At 44.6% G+C, this 17,768-nt stretch overlaps 1 protein-coding gene across 1 annotated transcript in view; it reads right to left on the reverse strand.

Annotated features, from left to right (window-relative positions):
- LOC100493268 (mucin-12) overlaps positions 1-17,168 on the reverse strand; it is a 36,460-nt gene extending 19,292 nt beyond the window's left edge. Inside the window, exons 1-2 of the mRNA XM_002932464.5 lie at positions 16,864-17,168; positions 1,409-5,314 (exon numbers count right to left, since the gene is read on the reverse strand). Of these exons, the coding sequence (XP_002932510.3) occupies positions 1,409-5,314; positions 16,864-16,906 (3,949 nt within the window). The 5' untranslated portion in view covers positions 16,907-17,168. The remainder of the gene's footprint in view (positions 1-1,408; positions 5,315-16,863) is intronic.
- Positions 17,169-17,768: the final 600 nt, after the last annotated feature.

A 17,768-nucleotide genomic window follows, 5' to 3' on the forward strand; every position in this document is an offset into this window, starting at 1 on the left:
TTTGAAATGTAAAATGTAGGTTTAGAGGCAGAATAGAATGACCAAAGATCCGCCAAAATGCTGCTGAGATTACTGATGTCCATGGGGGGGGGGGGGGGGGGTTACACTATAAAGTGTAGAATATAAACTGTGGCCTTCACAAAGGTCTGAGATCTTTCATTCCTTGTTAATGTTCTGACCAGTATTGATAGGTCCATCCCACTTGCTGAACTACAAGCCCTACCATTCTACTGGAATGCAATGCTTGTACTCATCCACTGGATAATATTCTTTTAAAAGGCAATGGCTCCTGGGGCAATCATGCATCATCATAAATCGACCTCCATTAATTGCTAAGAGGATGGTGTGAATATTCCAGTGTATTTAGTAAATAGTGTATGGCTTAAACTACAAGATATAACCGAGGATTGTGGACACATTTAATTCATCCTAAGAACCTGCCTACGTTTTACCTAACTCAGCCAATAAACAGTATCGCTTGAAGGCTGTTACCCACTATAATAAAATGGATGGATGCGCTCATTTGTCTCCTACCCAGATGGAGAAAACCCAACTACCTTTGACAACTGGACAAATTTCCAAAAACTATAATATAGTTGCAGAAGGCTGTAAAGTTTGGTTGAAACTTTGCTTTAACAACTGTATGTGTCCATGTTGTTAGGGTAGGTCACCACAATCCCCTTAAATCCAACAGAAATGACCACCTAAAATACGAGTTTGTCAGATTTGTTGACACAGTCATTACCAGAAATACAAAATAATGGTATTAGGTCCTATCTCAAAAGAGTTCTGAAGTGCCTATCACAGTTGACAGGGGGTATGTCTGGCCTAATACAAGGAAAGAAGTGGTCGCCACTTTTCATTGAGGGTAACAACAATGTTCATTTATCGTGTGGTGGATAAAAAAATTACAATATAAAATGTTTCCATCAAGCTTTAGCAGCAATTGGATAAGTCTACACCTCCCTGATCTGGTCAGCCTATCCTAAGCTCTGACCTATCCTAAGCAGGCGATGGATATAAATGGGCAACTTGCTTCTATGTATGTAGTAACCTGTGTTTTAGTCTGAATCAGTAGTTTTCTGACTTTTTAGGTTCAAGTGCCATTTGGAGCAGGCCACCATTAGCTATAGTTCCAAAAATATCAAGGGCATCCAATAAGTTTTTACCAAATCTCACGCTAATTTTCCATCAAGATGTTCCCCACAGTTCGGGAATCACTATATATTTGATTTGTATAGATTGGCAGAAAATTATGAAAATAAAGAATGCAGAGAAGAAATGGAGGACACACAAAATATACCTGGGTAGGTAATAAGTGACAAATGACAAGACTGAGAATAGTATCTCTGAAAATGGTGCTTTTGTGATACAGACATCTTGGTGAGGCTTTAATTCCATGACAGACCTTTAAAGACTGGCAGCTGCTCGTCCACAATGAATATCCTGTCTGTTCCAGGCTGTACAGGCCCCAAAGTGTTAGTTAGTGTGGTGGTCCTCATCCGCAGGGATGGATTCAACGGAACTGTGTGAGAATCCTGTGAGATTTGTCCTGATCCTGTCACCATGTTATCTTCTGTAGTAGTAATTCCATTAAAGCTACTGGCAGTGGCAGGAAGGACGCTGGATGTTAAGGTGGAAGTGTCCTTGCGAGTCCATGCTGGGTTCATTTCAGAGTCCCGTGTAAAAGAAGGCGACTGACTAGAGTTCCTTTCATATTGAGCCGTTTCAGAAAAATTGGCTCCATGTGAATCTTCCACTGTTACTGATGTTGTGGGTGATGTAAATCGGGTTTCGCTTCCTTTAGCGCTTGTAGCACTTGGTTCTAACGTCAGCTCTGTCTGCCATTTTGGTCCATGATGAGTTGATGTTATTCGGCTTTTGTGTGTCAGTGTGCTGTGGATTTTTTCGTTATGATTTGTCGGTTCAGTTGTGTGGGTTGGCTCATGTGTTTCTCCTTGGGTTTGGGTAGTTATTCCTGGTCGTGTTTCTGTAAGTAGCTGTGCTTTACTTTGTGTTGTTTTGTGGGTTTGGCCTGATGCTGTTTGAGTGGCTAATTCTGGTAGGCTGCCGGATTTTTTAAATGTAGATAACTGTGGGTAAATCCACGTGAATGAATATGGCTCTGTGCCCTGGCTTGGTGCAGTCTCTACATTTTGTTCTGTCCTCCCCAGTGTGGCTGATTGTGGTTGAATTTCTGTGCTTAGGTCTGTTTCTGGGGGTGTCTGTAGAGCTATAGTTGTTGCTGGATGATTCTCTGTGGCTGATTCAGTCTGGTTATATGCGTATAGTCTAGGCAGACTTTGTGTGGAGAGCTCATGTTGATTACGAGCAGTTGTCAAGTCTTGATGGCTTTGCGTGGATAACGCTAGTTGACTCTTTGTAGACTTATCCCAATACCATGGCAAGGAGGATCCTGGATGTTTTTGTGTGACCAACTCTGGAATGTTGTCAGTGGAATGTTCGGGCTGAATCTCTGTAGATATCACTGTCTGGCTAATTGTTGATAACTCTGTGTCTGTGGTCACGTCCAGCTGACTCCTTGTAGATAGCTCTACAGTGTACAAGACAACATGGCTGTTTGTGGAAATGGCTGTTTGGTTCAAAGGTGTGCGCCTGTTTTCAGATTCCTCTAGTTGGCTTTTTACAGTTATATCTGGATAGCTCTTTGTGGATGTTTCAAGCTCTTTGTGTGTGGATAATTCTGTCTGGTTGTTGGTGGACACCTCTGTCTGGCTTACTGTAAATAACTCAGGCTGGGTCTCTAAGAATGGCATGAAGTGGTTGTGTGTAGAACGTTCTCGCTGGTTGAGTGTGGTTATCTTCAATTCGCTCTCTGTGGATAGCTCTAGATGGCTCTTATTGGATAGACTTGACTGACTTTCTTTGGATTGTTCTAGGTGGCTATATGTCGACAGTGCTGCCTGGCTCTCTGTAGTTAATTCTAGCTGTCCCTTAGTAGATAGCCCTTGTTGGCTCCATTGCGATATCTCAGGCTGGGTTTTTGTGGTGGGTTCAGGTGGGCTATATGTGAATAGCTCAGGCTGCCTACTTGTGGATGGCTCAGGCTGCCTACTTGTGGATGGCTCAAGCTGTCTTTTTGAGAATAGCTCAGGCAGACCATCTGAAGATAGCTCAAGATGACTTTTTGTGGTTAGCTCAGGCTGCCTAACTGAGGATAGTTCCGGTTCACTACTGGCAGATAGCTCACTACTGGCAGATATAGTAGGTGTGAACCAGCCAGACCCTACTGGCTTGGTGTGTGAAACTAGCTGAGGAATCCTATCAGTTGCTTGACCTGCTATACTATATTTGGCCAGCTCAGGAAAGGTCTGAGTGGAGAACTCTGGAAGTCTCTCTGTGACTACTGAATGGTTTCCTGTGATTTTAGCCTCCATACTGGATTGTATCAAGTGTTCACGTGTAGATAAGGTGCCCTGCATATGTGGTGTTGTATTGGAGTTAATAAGCCCAATTCCTGACTGTGTCAAGTTTATTTTTCTAGCTTCTGTTTGCATTGGTATGCCAAACCAGTGTGTACCTAATAAAGCTGCAGTAGTTGGCACTGGTGGCGTTTGCGTGGTTGTTTTGTGCAACCCTGGTGGAAACATAGAGCTTAACATTATACCAGTTTTTGTGGTTGGGCTATGCTCGTGTACTCTCTTGTGTGCTTCTGTAGATGTAACTGATGGGCCGTGTTTGTCTGTCTTGATATTAGGGTCTGTTTGGGCCTTTGGACCTTGACCTAAGTGCAATTGTTTGCTTGCGTCATGTTGACGTGTCGCTGGTTGGGCAGATGTGTTAGGCTTTGTCGTCTTGTAATTCTCTGATTCTTTTTGTGGTCTTTGTTTGGGTTTCCCATGGGAGGTGAGAGACAGATGAGCTGGGCTGTGAGTGTGTCCTTTTCTTGGGCTTCCTGTTGTCAATACGGGCGACCCTGCTTTGGTTTGCGTTTCTATTTGGATGGAGGTGTTTCCTGGTCTCCTCAACTTAATGGGAGATCCAAGACCAGGTTTAGTATCCGACTGAACCTGCCCAAGTGCTTTATTACTTGAGTCTTTTTCTATGTGAAGGGTTTGTGTCTCGAAATCTGCCTCTGGCCTGGCTGAAGTCATTTGGGGCAGCTTTTGCGTGGTAGAATCGGGCTGGACCGGTATTGCTGTTGAACTGAAATTGCTTTTCCTGCTTTGGTTCGGAACATTCTTTAACAAATCCATTTCATGCCCCTTTAAGATCACTTTGGAATCGCCCTCTGCACGAGCCGCTCTAGTTTCACCTGTCACGTGGGCATCTAGCATTTTGAAAAGTAGAGGCCTTGAAATATCATTGTTCCTGTCTCCTTGAGAAGTCAAAGTCATTTTCTCTGTGCTATTTATAATCCTCTGTTCCCCTAAGACAGATTTCACGGCCTTTGCAGCGTCTGCTGTAGAAGTTCTAAGGCGTTCTGAGGCAATATGAGAACTCGGCCCAGTTTCTTTTTCCGGTAATATAGCTGGAAAGGTGACATTTGAAGAGCTGTGAACAACATTAGGGAGTTGGACGTGGAACGAGCTTGTGTTCCGATATGCTAAAGTGCGTAGGGACAAATCAGAAGGAAGATCAATGATAGATTTATTTTTCAGTAGCCTACTGTGGTGAGGTTTTGTCGGAGAACCCACAGATACAATCTTTCTGTTCTCAGTTGGAGATTCACTAAATCCATGTTTTAATGGTCTCGTCATAGATGTCCGGCCAGGAGTGACCTGATGTTCCCTGGCTCTGGTGCTTAGCTCTGGAGAACCGGTGGCAACTGTTGAGTGCATGTGGCCCACACCTTGCACTGTCACATTCACTTCATGTAACAATGCCTGGCCTAGGCCCTCTGTCTCAGCAAGGCCTGGTTCTGTAGGCATCTTTATATCCATAGCCCGAGGGCTAGGTGCTTTTTTGCTTTTCAGCTTCTTCAGAGCTAATTCCCTGGCATTTCCATTTCTAGACACAACAGGCCTCTTTGTGGAATGAGAATGCCCTGTGTGTGGCATGGAGGTTGTTTGCAATGGACTCCCATTCTGCTTGCTGGTGTAGACTGCCCGTCTTTCTCCATGTACAGAATGGACTTTGGCAGGAGCTGTTAAAAGGGACTTTTCTAGGAGACTAGACAGTTTGGCATCCATAGAAGGCAAGATCTGTGGTGCAGGCTCTTTGATCTTATGCTGACGAAATGTTGGAGGAGGACTCTCGACTGTAGTCTGGGTAGTCACAGGGACTCTGTCCTCAACCATTGGAGAAGACTCTTTTGAAGACTCCAGGTCATCTGTCTTGTTGGTTTTAGGCTCTAAAAGGACAAACAGAAAAGAAGAAATCAGACACACTTTTATAAAGACAACTTGTCCTTAGCCAAGAAAACTGGCTCAGCTCAACTGTGCCTATCTAAACACCTCGACATAATCTAAATCCATCATTCTTCTCCATCTCTAGGCCCACCAGGAGAGTTTTGAAACACACAACATTGCTAATAAAAGCCTATGGCATAGAATTCCTGTATTTTCTTCCTGTTATCAGCAGATCTGTGCTCCCCCAGACTCCTAGGTACCCCTGTGCTTGGGCATTAATTGCGCTGCAGCAGAGAATTAAACCCGAAATAAATCCAAGAGGAGGATCGCTTTGCTTAATCTGGAAAGTAAGTGAAACATGCTCCATTGGGCACCATCCTATATGGCAGTGTTTTTCAACCTTTTTTGGGCAAAGGCACACTTGTTTCATGAAAAAAATCACGAGGCACACCACCATTAGAAAATGTTAAAAAATTTAACTCTGTGCCCAGCAGCAGTGCCCCCCTAGTACATTGGTGCCCAGCAGCAGTGCCCCCCTAGTACATTGGTGCCCAGCAGCAGTGCCCCCCTAGTACATTGGTGCCAAGAGCAGTGCCCCCCTAGTACATTGGTGCCCAGCAGCAGTGCCCCCCTAGTACATTGGTGCCAAGAGCAGTGCCCCCCTAGTACATTGGTGCCCTGCCTACGGCACACCAGGCAACATCTCGCGGCACACTAGTGTGCCGCGGAACAGTGGTTGAAAAACGCTGCTATATGGCCCTGGGCTGCTGGATGTGAAGGAGTACAGGGCAGCACAATGCCCTAAGCCAAATTAAAATCACCAAATATTCTTACGGACCTAAGCAGGTCTAGCCCATTATTCAAAAATGGCCCTGGCATTTTAAGAACACAGATACATAAACAACACCCCCCCCCACCGCCCGATAAATAGTGACTGTCTACGACATCTTACAGCAGCCCTCTGGCATTTGCCAGAATCTACAAATTGCTAGTCCAGGCCAGCTACTAAGGACGAGTTAAGACCACTAAAAGACCTACATTATTAAAGGCTATTTGCCTTTTGCTGCCATAAATAAGCCAAGCTACTCTGCAGTTAAGCCGATTTAATGTTCTTTTCAATCTGTCCTTTACCTGGAATTTAAAAGACTATTACTGATGTTAGCATCCACTGGGCAAAATGATTATCATGATGAATAGTTGAATATGAATTATGCTCTGTACCCACAGAATACCCACAAAGTGGCCAGGTTTGGGGGTAGGAAGTTCCCAATTAACCAATTGGCTGGGCAGCCTGCAGTACCCTGCTAGGGTATCTGGGTAGCAATTTTTTTCCCTATCTGGTTGCTCTGCCTCTGGAGTGATGTCATTTCCAGTCCATAGTGATGTCACTGTGGGGTTTGTGGGTAAGTAAAGCCATTGTGGGTGTGGGTTTGGGTAGCGGGTCTGAGTAGGAGACATAGCGGGGTGACGGGTACAGGTTGGGCTGCAGGGCAGACATATGCCCAACTCGGGTCAGTGCAGAACTTTATTCCAGGCTCCCATTCAAACACCTGCCTGGTTGCTAGGTTAAACCTCTAACAACCAGACAGCAGTTTAGGCCTGTAAGTGAGGTGATTCTATGCTTCCTCCTGTAACTATAAAGACTGTCATTAGCAGGAATGGCGGCTGTATAATGAGCGCTATATCCCCGCAGCTATGAGAGGAGCTGCTGCTGCCCGAGATCCGTTTCAGTGCAAGGATAATTGAATTAATACATGCATAATTTGTCTAACAGCCAGACACCAGGTTCCACTGAATCAGAGACTAAAGCTGAAAGCGAAACGCACTGAGAAACCTCTACTGAGCGCGCTCCATCCTGCTGGTCTGTGACATTCCAGAACCTGGCCCCGGCAGCATGTGATTTGCCTTCATATGGAGTAGTTTCTTTAATTAAATATATATATATATATACAATATATATAATGTATGTAATTGTATATAAATGTATATATATACAATTTGCCCAGATGATTAATACAAATGCCCCATGTGTTTCTGTTCAAAATGCATGGCGGCCATATGATGCGTCTCAGCATTTCAGGGGGGGTCAAAATATCATGAATATGAATATAAAACAGGCTCAGCCAATACTCTCCACTGGGCAGCGGAGCGACCCCCTAGGCTTAGCCTAAACAGCCCGGAATACACTGAGCATGTGCAGTGCCACTGGCACACAAAAGATGGCCTAACAAGATCCAAGATGACGATCTCCAGTGAACAACTTTGAAGGCCTGATTATTATCATTACTGTTATGGGGCGGCTGTCGCAGTAAGGTTAGTATATAAAATACAGCATTTCTACCCATATTTTTATTTCATCATTTTGACGTTCCCTTTAAACAGCCAGGTCTGTGCTTATTCAATCTGTAGCCTTTTGCTACAGATTGCGGAATCTGCCAGCAGTTTTGTTTGCACCGTGGACTCAGCAATCATCCCCCCACAGTGTCAAGCAGAGCTCAATGCCTATTCCATGCCTTTAGTAATTGCAGTCACAGCTCCGCTCTGTGTTCTCCCCAGTGAATCTTAGTTCCGCTCCGTGGGACGGCGGCCAACACAGCTCCACTGTTTGCAAACACCCCCGCCAACATGAGCTCTTCCCGGGGTGATTATCAGCAGCATTTGGCTCCAGTTCTCACACCATATACAGGGAAAAACTACTATCAGGGCTCAACTGTTTGTCCAGTTCCCTATGACTTATCTCACTGTCCAAATGATAAATAGTAAAGAGGCAAATAAAGGGGAAATACACCTAAAAAACTAAGTTTTAATAACTTTTAATAAGCTGCTGCATCACTAAGGAAAGAGTGATACAAGGTTTGGCGAGGCCATCAAACAAGCTCATCTTTTCCTCATATGCCCACCTTGAGGCTGAAAATATCAGATTTATCCGATCGTTTGGCCCTCGGGCCTAAATGATTGGATCACATTGATAGGATGCCTTGGGGTGAGAACCGCATCAAGCCTGGTGGGATTTTAAAACCTGTATATTGTATATTTTTGAATTAATTTTTAAACCTGCCTGATCAACATCTAGTTGATTTTCATCCAGACCCATCTAAGGGCCCCATACTAGGGCCGATAAGATGTGTGGCTGTAGCTGTGCCATAAGAAATAGCTGTCGCTCAATCCCCCAACACCTCAATGTTTATAGTAATGGACTGTAAGCTCCATGGGGCATGGAATGATGTATAAAGTGTTGCATCATATGGCGGTGCTATATAAGTAATAGGTAATAATAATCACTGGGAACACGACTGGCTGTTATAAAGGGATGGCCAGGGCCGATTGGAAGCAACACTGCGGCCAAGGGAATGGGGCTGAAAGGCTCTTTGAATGGAGAAGAAGGCAGGGGCCTGTGTGTTGTGAAACACCAGCGAAGTTCCGGATGATAAACAACCCAAAGAATTTGCTGCCGGGCAGGAACTTATTTCCCTCGACCTGAGGGCAGGCAGCGAGGAAGCCAGAAATCAAGGTCAATTTTTGTAGGACACAAGAGGGTCTGTTGGCTCTGGTGAAACGGCCCAGCCATTTCTCATCCTTCCTGCCCCTGACACAGCTTTATGAGCCACGCTTGATAGTCAGACCCCTACCGGCTACTGGAATGCAAAATATGTGCTCTGGAAAGCAACATACCTAGGTCTGAGACACAGGAAGAACCAGTTCATGCTATGGGGCATAAAATAAAATAAAAATATTTTTCATTGTTTGATTAAACAAGAAGAATGCAGTATGGTTTGTTTTTACTTTCCCCTTTGGAATCACAGACAGAAGGCTATACATTTAGGGGTGTATTTATTAACATTGGGGACAATCATCACCGGTGATGTTGCCCATAGAAACCAATCAGCAACGGTCAGCTACAAGTTAGAAAATAAAAGCAAAGATCTGATTGGTTGCTATGGACAACGTAACCAGTGATGTCTGTCTTCAATATTAATAAATATGCCCCAAAGTGTCGGAGATACTGGGGTGACCAATATTCTATTGATCCTTTCTTCATCCCTTTCTGTGCTCAGGGCCCATGGGCACACAGGACTGTTTGGGGGGTTTGTGGTGGTGTTCCCTGGGCACAGTTTAAAAATAAATCACTTGATGGGGTTATTGGTCCCATAAAGTGTACCCACCATGCTGAAAAGGCCTCCCCCACTATGGTTGCAAGCTGAGAGATGGGAAAACCATACTGCTACATACTCAGGACATGAAAATGCTACACGCCTTGGTACCGCACTGTGCGCAACTCAAACAGAACAGCAAAAGCCATTTATAGACCCCAGGCCCTTGCCGGGCCCCTCTCACCAAGGAAAGCAACCCGGCTCCCAAGAATGGCCCTGATCTCCCATACTGGGCCTCATAGGGCAGAGCTGCACAGTAGGTGCCATGTCAATGACGTAACAGAAACATGACACGTGGCAGTTTATCCTTATTTTGTAGATTCCAGTAGGGTCAACCAGCAATGTAACTAGAAGTTACTGGGCCCCATCTTTTTAGGGCCCCCTAAACCTTGGGAATACAAAATTTTTTATAAACATATATTGAAATGCTCATCAGTCAGTGTACTACTGAGGCCATTATACCCCCTGGGCCCCCCCAGCAGTCATAGTGGCTGCTTCCACTATAGTTATACCCTTGGTGGCTGCCATGTTTGGCCACCTTTTGTCTAGGGTTGCCACCTTTTAGAAATAAAAGCTCCATATGGGATGGGGGGTATATAAGGTGTGTGTGTTTGGGGGGGGGGGTAAAAGCTGTGCAGTAATGAATGTAAGTAATGAAAAAGTAATCTGGTGTGGTGGGTAGGGGAATGGTAACTGCTGGGGGATACAGCTTACACTAAAAGGAAGGCTTTAGCTGAGACTGGCAGAATCATTGAGAGCTACAAATATAAGGGGCAAATATAATTTGTAATACTGGCCCTGGCTAGAAATACTGGCCAGATGGCAACCCTGCTCATATCACTGGCATTGGCCACCAATTAGGATCATGCACACTGGAATTCAGCAATGTAGCATCCAGACATTATGGCAGCCAACCCAATTGCACCGCTCTGCTTTAGCATTTCTTCTTTAAAGGAGACATATCCTATAGAAATTATGAATGTGCCAGGGAATTATACTCCTCTAGATATAGAAGGAATGAGCTTAAAAAAGTTGTGTTTCTGACTGATTTATTGAGAAATTCCCCCCAAACCCCACTAGCCCCGCCCATCTGTGCCACTTCCTGCTGGCTGAATTCTCTGGATGAGCTGGGGAGCCGACGGCCCTCCGTACACTGCACTGTAGGATAGGAACCAATCAGCAGCTAGGCTGACCTGATAGGGAACTGAAGCCTGTCTGTGCTTGTGTGACTGCAGGGCTGTGATTGGCTCTCCCCCTCATAGTGTGCTTCTGGCAGGGACCGTTAGGACACGCCCACTCTCCATTTCAAACATGGTCGGAGAAGGGATAGGATCAATAAGAAGCTCCAATAAAGGGGCCATTGTTACAGATAGGGTTAATGTTTAGCCCAAAGGGAAACCAGCACCGTATATTATTCATAATTGCCTACAAAATTAGGGTTTTCCCATTTATGCAATATGTCTCCTTTAAGAAAACCCTTTTTTCTTTCTTTTAGACCAATACAAAGCACTTTGGGGTTATGTAATAAAAGGCACTAAGTTTGCCCAAGTGCAGTAACCCATAGCAACCAATCAGCAGGTAACATTTACTAGTTACCTGTATAAAAACATTTTGTTGGTTGCTATGGGTTACTGCTCCTGAGCACACTTAGTGCCTTTTATTACATTTGGGGGCAAAAGTTTAACATTTCGGGTTATAAGTGTCAGTTTCCAGTTACAAAGGCAAAATTCCAATAAAAACACATTTGCTAAAAAGATTGGTCAGCAAAATGAATAATAAATGAGTGGTAATTTTAGCTGCAGAGACTAAATATCATTTGTCATTTCCAGATTCAGCCTGGTTAATAAGAGAGAACAGCGTGGCCCAGATAGTGCCCGATACAGCTGCACATTCCTCCCCTGTGCCCCATGGCAAGTGCGGCTGTGGGCAGAGAGAGGCGCATCCTGCCTGCCTGCTGCTTCCTGGCTCCGGATAGAAATCCTGCTGTCTGTTTCCGCAGATCCCTGGCTGCAGGCCTGTGACATTATCTGCAGGAAAGAGCGGCCGAGATAAGGCAGAAAGGCCAGTGGGGGGGGGGGCATTCGTCAGTGAAAGGGAATTAGTTCTACAGGAACCACTTGGTGATCATAAGGGGGTTTTTGGGTTTGTAGATAAGGCAATTAGCATCACACCCTCAAATCCCAACGAGGTGACTCAACTGGGCACTTTATTCCAAAACAAGTTCTAGGTACATCAGCCATATCCCAGCATGCTTTGCTCAGTTGGAGGGGCACCCACTGCCCATAACTACCGTAATGCCTCATGCTAAGAGTACTAACTCCGCTGCAACTTTCATACGTTGAGACCTTTAAAGGGGAACTTCAACCAAACACACTGTTTGCCTACTCAAAAAAATGTGATTCTAAGCACCTTCCCGTTATACAATAATTAAACGGTTTCATTGGTTCTGAAGTTATTTCTAAATATAATTGTTTTTGGGTGAAGTTTCCCTTTAATAGCCACCATACTATCATCAGATACATAAAGTTGGTCACATATTATTCTGTAATTCCCTCATTCATCCCTGGGCCAAATGAGTGAAATGAGATTGAATCTGGCCACACGCCTGCTGGCAGGGGCTCCTCAACCAATCATATTAGCTTTGTATCACAGGATGAAAATGATAGGTTCTATTCCATTTAGATCAACCTTTTATTATTTTAAAAGATTGCTTTAGCTTGCTCAGACTGGCCTGCTGGGGAACCAGAGCATATTCTAGAGCAGTGATCCCCAACCAGTGGCTCAGGGCAACATGTTGCTCCCCAACCCCTTGGATGTTGCTCTCAGTGCCCCCAAACCAGGGATTTATTTTTGAATTCCTGACTTGGGGGCAAGTTTTGGTTGAATAAAAACAAGATTTCCTACCAAATAAAGCCCCTGTAAGCTGATAGTGTGCATAGAGGCTGCCTAATAGCCAATCTTAGCCCTTATTTGGCTCCTCCATGGACTTTTATGGTGCTTGTGTTGCTCTCCAAGTCTTTTTACATTTGACTGTGGCTCACGAGTAAGAAAGGTTGGGGACCCCTGTGCTAGAGAGCCACAGACTGATTGGGCCCGGCCAATGACACTTGCCATCAGCCCTTTCTTATTCCCCCATTTATGACACCTATGGTATTTAGCTGTGTCTATGAGAGGGGCCCTTGGTGCCAGGTTCTCTGCTGAGCCCTAAGTGGCCCAGTTCAACATTGCTTTCAGGCATAGACTGAAAACACCAGCCCTACCAATGCACGGCAATCATGTATGGTAATCAAAACAGTGACCCAGTTATAGTTCTGCCAAGATAGTTTTGTATATATAGAGTAATAAAACTCTGCTGGGGGCCCAGGAGATATAGGATGTTGGTATTTGTTCTAACCCAACATGCCTGGTCCTAAAACAACACTCTTAGGGGCATATTTATTAAGCTGTGTAAAACAAATTTTCTGAAAAAGACGGTGTAAAAAACTGTAAAATAAACGGAGAAGATCACTGAACACCAGATTTTACGCCGTTTTTTACGTAAGTTCTGGCAGAAGAAAAACCACATAAAAAAATTACGCCGTCTTGATGCCGTTTTTTACACAGCAAAGCCTGGCGATGTGCGCCAAATTTTCTCGCTGTTTTTGACACAGCATAATAAATATGCCTTAGCTATTAGTCGTGTGGAAGCAGTCGCTATAGCACCCCAACCAAAGCGACAGCATGGGATACGAGAGGCTTTAAAACAATACAGTAACGGCCTGTCCTTTTATAAGCTTTCATATATGACGATTTCCATCAGTAGCACAATATTCTAACAGTTATTCACATATAAGGCAAATTATAGGCAAAACTGTTAGTTACAAAAAACATCTGTTATTATGAGAATACATCCGTAATAAACTTAAAGTTTCCTGTAAAATAAGGAACTAGATGCGACATCGCATCATCTCAAATCTTCCAGCTTTGACCTTAAAATATGTATTAACCCATTACTGCCTTTTGCCATTTCTCTTACTTCACCCTGCCTTAGGCCCATCTATACTGGGGACACAAATTGGGGCTATAGATCAAATAAAGGGGTGGTGTCTCCCCTCAGGCAGGTCCGTCCTGGGGTAAAAGTCTCTTTCATTATCAACAAGGGGCCCAGTGGGAAAATGACTGATAAACAGCTGCAATATATATATATATATATAAAATTCACAGTCACACTTACCCCTTATTTCTACACTACTGCACAGTGGCTCCTATGTCAACCATCTTGAAAGGGCCCCCACTGCTCTGCTTATTCTTGTAACCAAGACTTACGTAGAAGCATGGCTTTATGGAGTAAGGAAAGTATGGGGACAGTCCAACATACAAGTCCAGCACATAATGCATTTGGAAAGTCACATACAACCGTTAGCCAGAGTGACAAGGTGGCTGACAAGTCCATAAGGTCCCCAGCCGCCTGGTACTTGCAGGATCTTGCATGGAGCAATTGCATATTAGTGATAAAACTCCATTTCACTAGTGTTGATAATAAGTTCCCATTTAGAGAAAAACAGCTCTATTTGCTGTTATCCCCAGACCTACCACTAGGTGTCCCCGTCTCTCATACTCGCTATCTAGTCCCCACTGTATGGATTAAACACATAGGAACACAGACTGTTAGGTATGGGAAAACCAAGCACCTACCTATGTCATCACCCCAACTTCATTATTTAAAGAGACAGACAATGAAATGCATGCTGCTGCCCTATGATAGAACAAGCCCAAGTCCACCAGTCCTGAAGTCAGCAGCCTTATCAGTAATTCAGCCAACATAAAAGATTGCAGAGTCTCTCACATGACCAAGATAGAGGTGCCCACCATCAGTCCTGTTCTGCTGCAACAGCCTTTGAATAAAGCCCCCGTTAACTCCATAGTTACATAGGGTAATGTAATCAAGTCTGCATCACTTCTTGTAATCCATAGCAACCAATCAACAGATAACCATTTACCAATCCCCCATTTAGAGCTAACATGAGTGGTTGCTATGGGTTACTAGACCCAGTGCATCCTTGCTAGAGGTCCCCTCATATAAGAAAAGTGGGCAGTAATGTTTGGGGTGCAGGGTTTAATGTATTTAAGGGGGGGCAGCAGTGTTGCCCCCCCCCCCCCCACCCACATCTACCTTTAAACCATGCATCCCATCCATTACTGCCCACTCTTATAACATGAGAAACACCCTTTCATATATTTTTGGGTTTATATCCCCTTTATAGTAGTGAGGATAATGATGCTACACAGATTTAAATGAACTACAAACAAATCACAAGAGGCAGATCCCAGAGGAAGAGAGAAAGTTATTCCAGATGTGGCATTAAGCGCCCACAGCTATAGCATTATAGAGGGCATTTCTCTTTAATGGCTGGCTAGTCACCCCTGGGAAGGGTAACCCAGCTGCACGGCGCAGATACACAAGGCAATAAGTGTGAGCCATAGTGACACACTCTCGCTTGGATCCAGCCCAAACGCCTGCATGTTGTTATATCAGCCATAGCCAGTGTTACTATCAGCAGCGTCCCCTATCCCTGCAACAAACAAACAGCTGTGACTTCCCACCCACGCCTGCTAGAAAAACCAGCAGAAAAAAAATAGGTCATTTTGGGTTTTTAAATGACTGTAGGAAATCGGAATGTGTTATTATTTGTTTAGTGAATCCAAAGGCGCAAGGCAAGATGCTCAGCAGAGAGGTGGGCTCCAAGCAATGTAACATGCACAGGCTGCCAGTGTATCTATATCCCAGCCATAGGGGCAAGGCAGGAGAGGGAATTAACTCTTACAGTGCTAGGGCAGTGCATCTTTCATACCTGGCACAGAATGCGATGGTTGAGCAGGGGTTAATCAGGCCTGTCCTTTAAAAAAGGGGTTCAGATCAGGTTGAAGGATCCAGGTACCCCCCTTACTTTTATATAAGGATTTGTAGAGTGTAAGCTCTGTTGGGCAGGGCCCTCTTCACCTCTTGTATCAGTTATTGATTGCTTTATATGTTACTCTGTATGTCCAATGTATGAAACCCACTTATTGTACAGCGCTGCGGAATATGTTGGCGCTTTATAAATAAATGTTAATAATAGTAATAATAATAATAATAAGGATCTGATTTACAGAACACAACCCCCAGGGATGCCATTAGAAACTCATGTTTCCCTTCAGGGCCTGGTACAGATGCAACATTTAAGGTCCAATGTGACACATGCAGTTGTATTAAATATTGGTCTGTAGGGACCCCCTGGAAATGAGGGGGTTCCCTATATTTGTACCCCTAGATGGCTGCCCTAAGGGCTGACTCTCTAAGGGCTGACTGTCAAGGACATATAGATTGTAAGCTCTACGGGGCAGGGATCTCCATCCTCTTGTGTCTTTAACTTATTGCAACTGTATTTATCTTGTATTTATTGTTATACTTTGTATTTATCTATTATCATAATAACCCCCTGTTTCTTCTGTACAGCGCTGCGTACTTAAGTAGCGCTTTATAAACAAAGATATACATACATACATACATCAGACCATGTTTAAACCTCTGATGTACAGAACACAACAAAGATCAGGAAGGGGGGTAACAGGGCTCCCCTGAAATACAAGAATCAGATCACTTGTACCAGAGCAACCAGGTTTCCCTCCCTGATAAAAGGCTCAGTTGTCCATAGCACATTAGTGATTGGGGAGGGGGTCCCCTCCAACGCAATAATCAGGTCTTCATAAAAAAATAAAAATCAAATGTATGGAACACAGAGATGATCAGGGAGGGGGTAACCAGGGCTCCCCTAGCCAGAATGGTAGGTACAAGGTCTCCCCTTTTATAAAAGCTCTAGTGCTGCAAGGCTTGGTGGGCACAGAGCATAATGGGACTGGCAAAGCAGTGATCTCCCCTTTATAATGTGAAGGTGGGTGGCCAGGATTTCCCTTCCAATATCATTCTGCTCACTAGTCTCTGTAACACTATGTACCAGGGGGAGCACAGAGGTGGCTGGTGTAGGGGCTGTATATAATGGCTATATATAATGGCTATATATAATGGCTATATAAAATGGCTATATATAATGGATATATATAACCCCCCCCCCCCCCTTTCCCACATAAATGGAAATATGGGGGCAGATGTTCCATATTCCAGAGGCAGAGAATGAATGATTGCAGGCGATGCTCCATACATTACCATGCAGAGGGGCACAATCTGTAAGGCACATATATAGGTATATGGGCAGCCACTCACCCAGGGTAACTAAGGGCACACAGACCCAATCCCACTGCACATGTGTGGGGTCCCCTATATTAACCCAATAACCGCTGGGCAGACCCGCAGCACCCCGATTCCGTGACCTTGCCCACGTACCCTCACCCCCCGGCCCCCCGGCCCCTGTCCCCTTACTCACCGGCCCCAGGAAGCAGCAGGAGCAGCAGAAGGAAGCGGATCATCCTGGGGCCATCGGTGCCACCGAGTGGGGAGATCGGATTGGAAGGCAATGCCAGGCTGTCGGGGTAAGTCCGCACAGGGAATGGCCGCTCTACATGCAGCAGTACTGGGCAGATGCTAAGCCCCGGCTGTGCTCCCCGACATGTGCGATTTGGTGGGGCCCCCAACGCGGGGGAGGTTTGTGGCAGCGCATGTTCCGCGGCTCCCCAGCTCTGCGCTCTCTCCACTCACTGTCACTTGTGGCTGCCACCGCCGCTACCGCTACTGCCTCCCCCTCCCCGCCCCCCACACAAACACATTCTACATCACAGCCAGTATGGGGGGGGGGGGACCCCTGCTGTAACTAAAGCCTGCCCCACCAATCAAAGGACACCCCCATACTGACAATCAGAAGCTCCAGATCCTGTTTTCACATTATTATTTTCTGTTAGCAAATCAATATATCCCTGTCAATCATGTTAGGCATGACTTAGTACCCCAGCCAGAATATCTGCCCTTATACCCCCTTATACCTTCCAAGTGGAAAGGATGCACTGCACTCCTTATTAGCAGGTAATATAAGTGCATTTAAAAAAAAAGAAACACTAGATAGATGAAGATAGATGATGATAGATAGATAGATAGATAGATAGATAGATAGATAGATAGATAGATGATAGATAGATAGATAGATATGGATAGATAGATAGATGATAGATAGATAGATAGATAGATAGATAGATAGATAGATAGATAGATAGATAGAAAGATAGATAGATAGATAGATAGAATAATTTTCTATGCAGATCAAGCCTATTATTGTCCTGTTTAGATAGATGATAGATAGATGGGTAGACAGATAGATGATAGATGGATAGATAAATA

This window comes from Xenopus tropicalis, chromosome 9, assembly GCF_000004195.4.
Source record: "Xenopus tropicalis strain Nigerian chromosome 9, UCB_Xtro_10.0, whole genome shotgun sequence".
NCBI classification, from domain to species: domain Eukaryota; kingdom Metazoa; phylum Chordata; class Amphibia; order Anura; family Pipidae; genus Xenopus; species Xenopus tropicalis.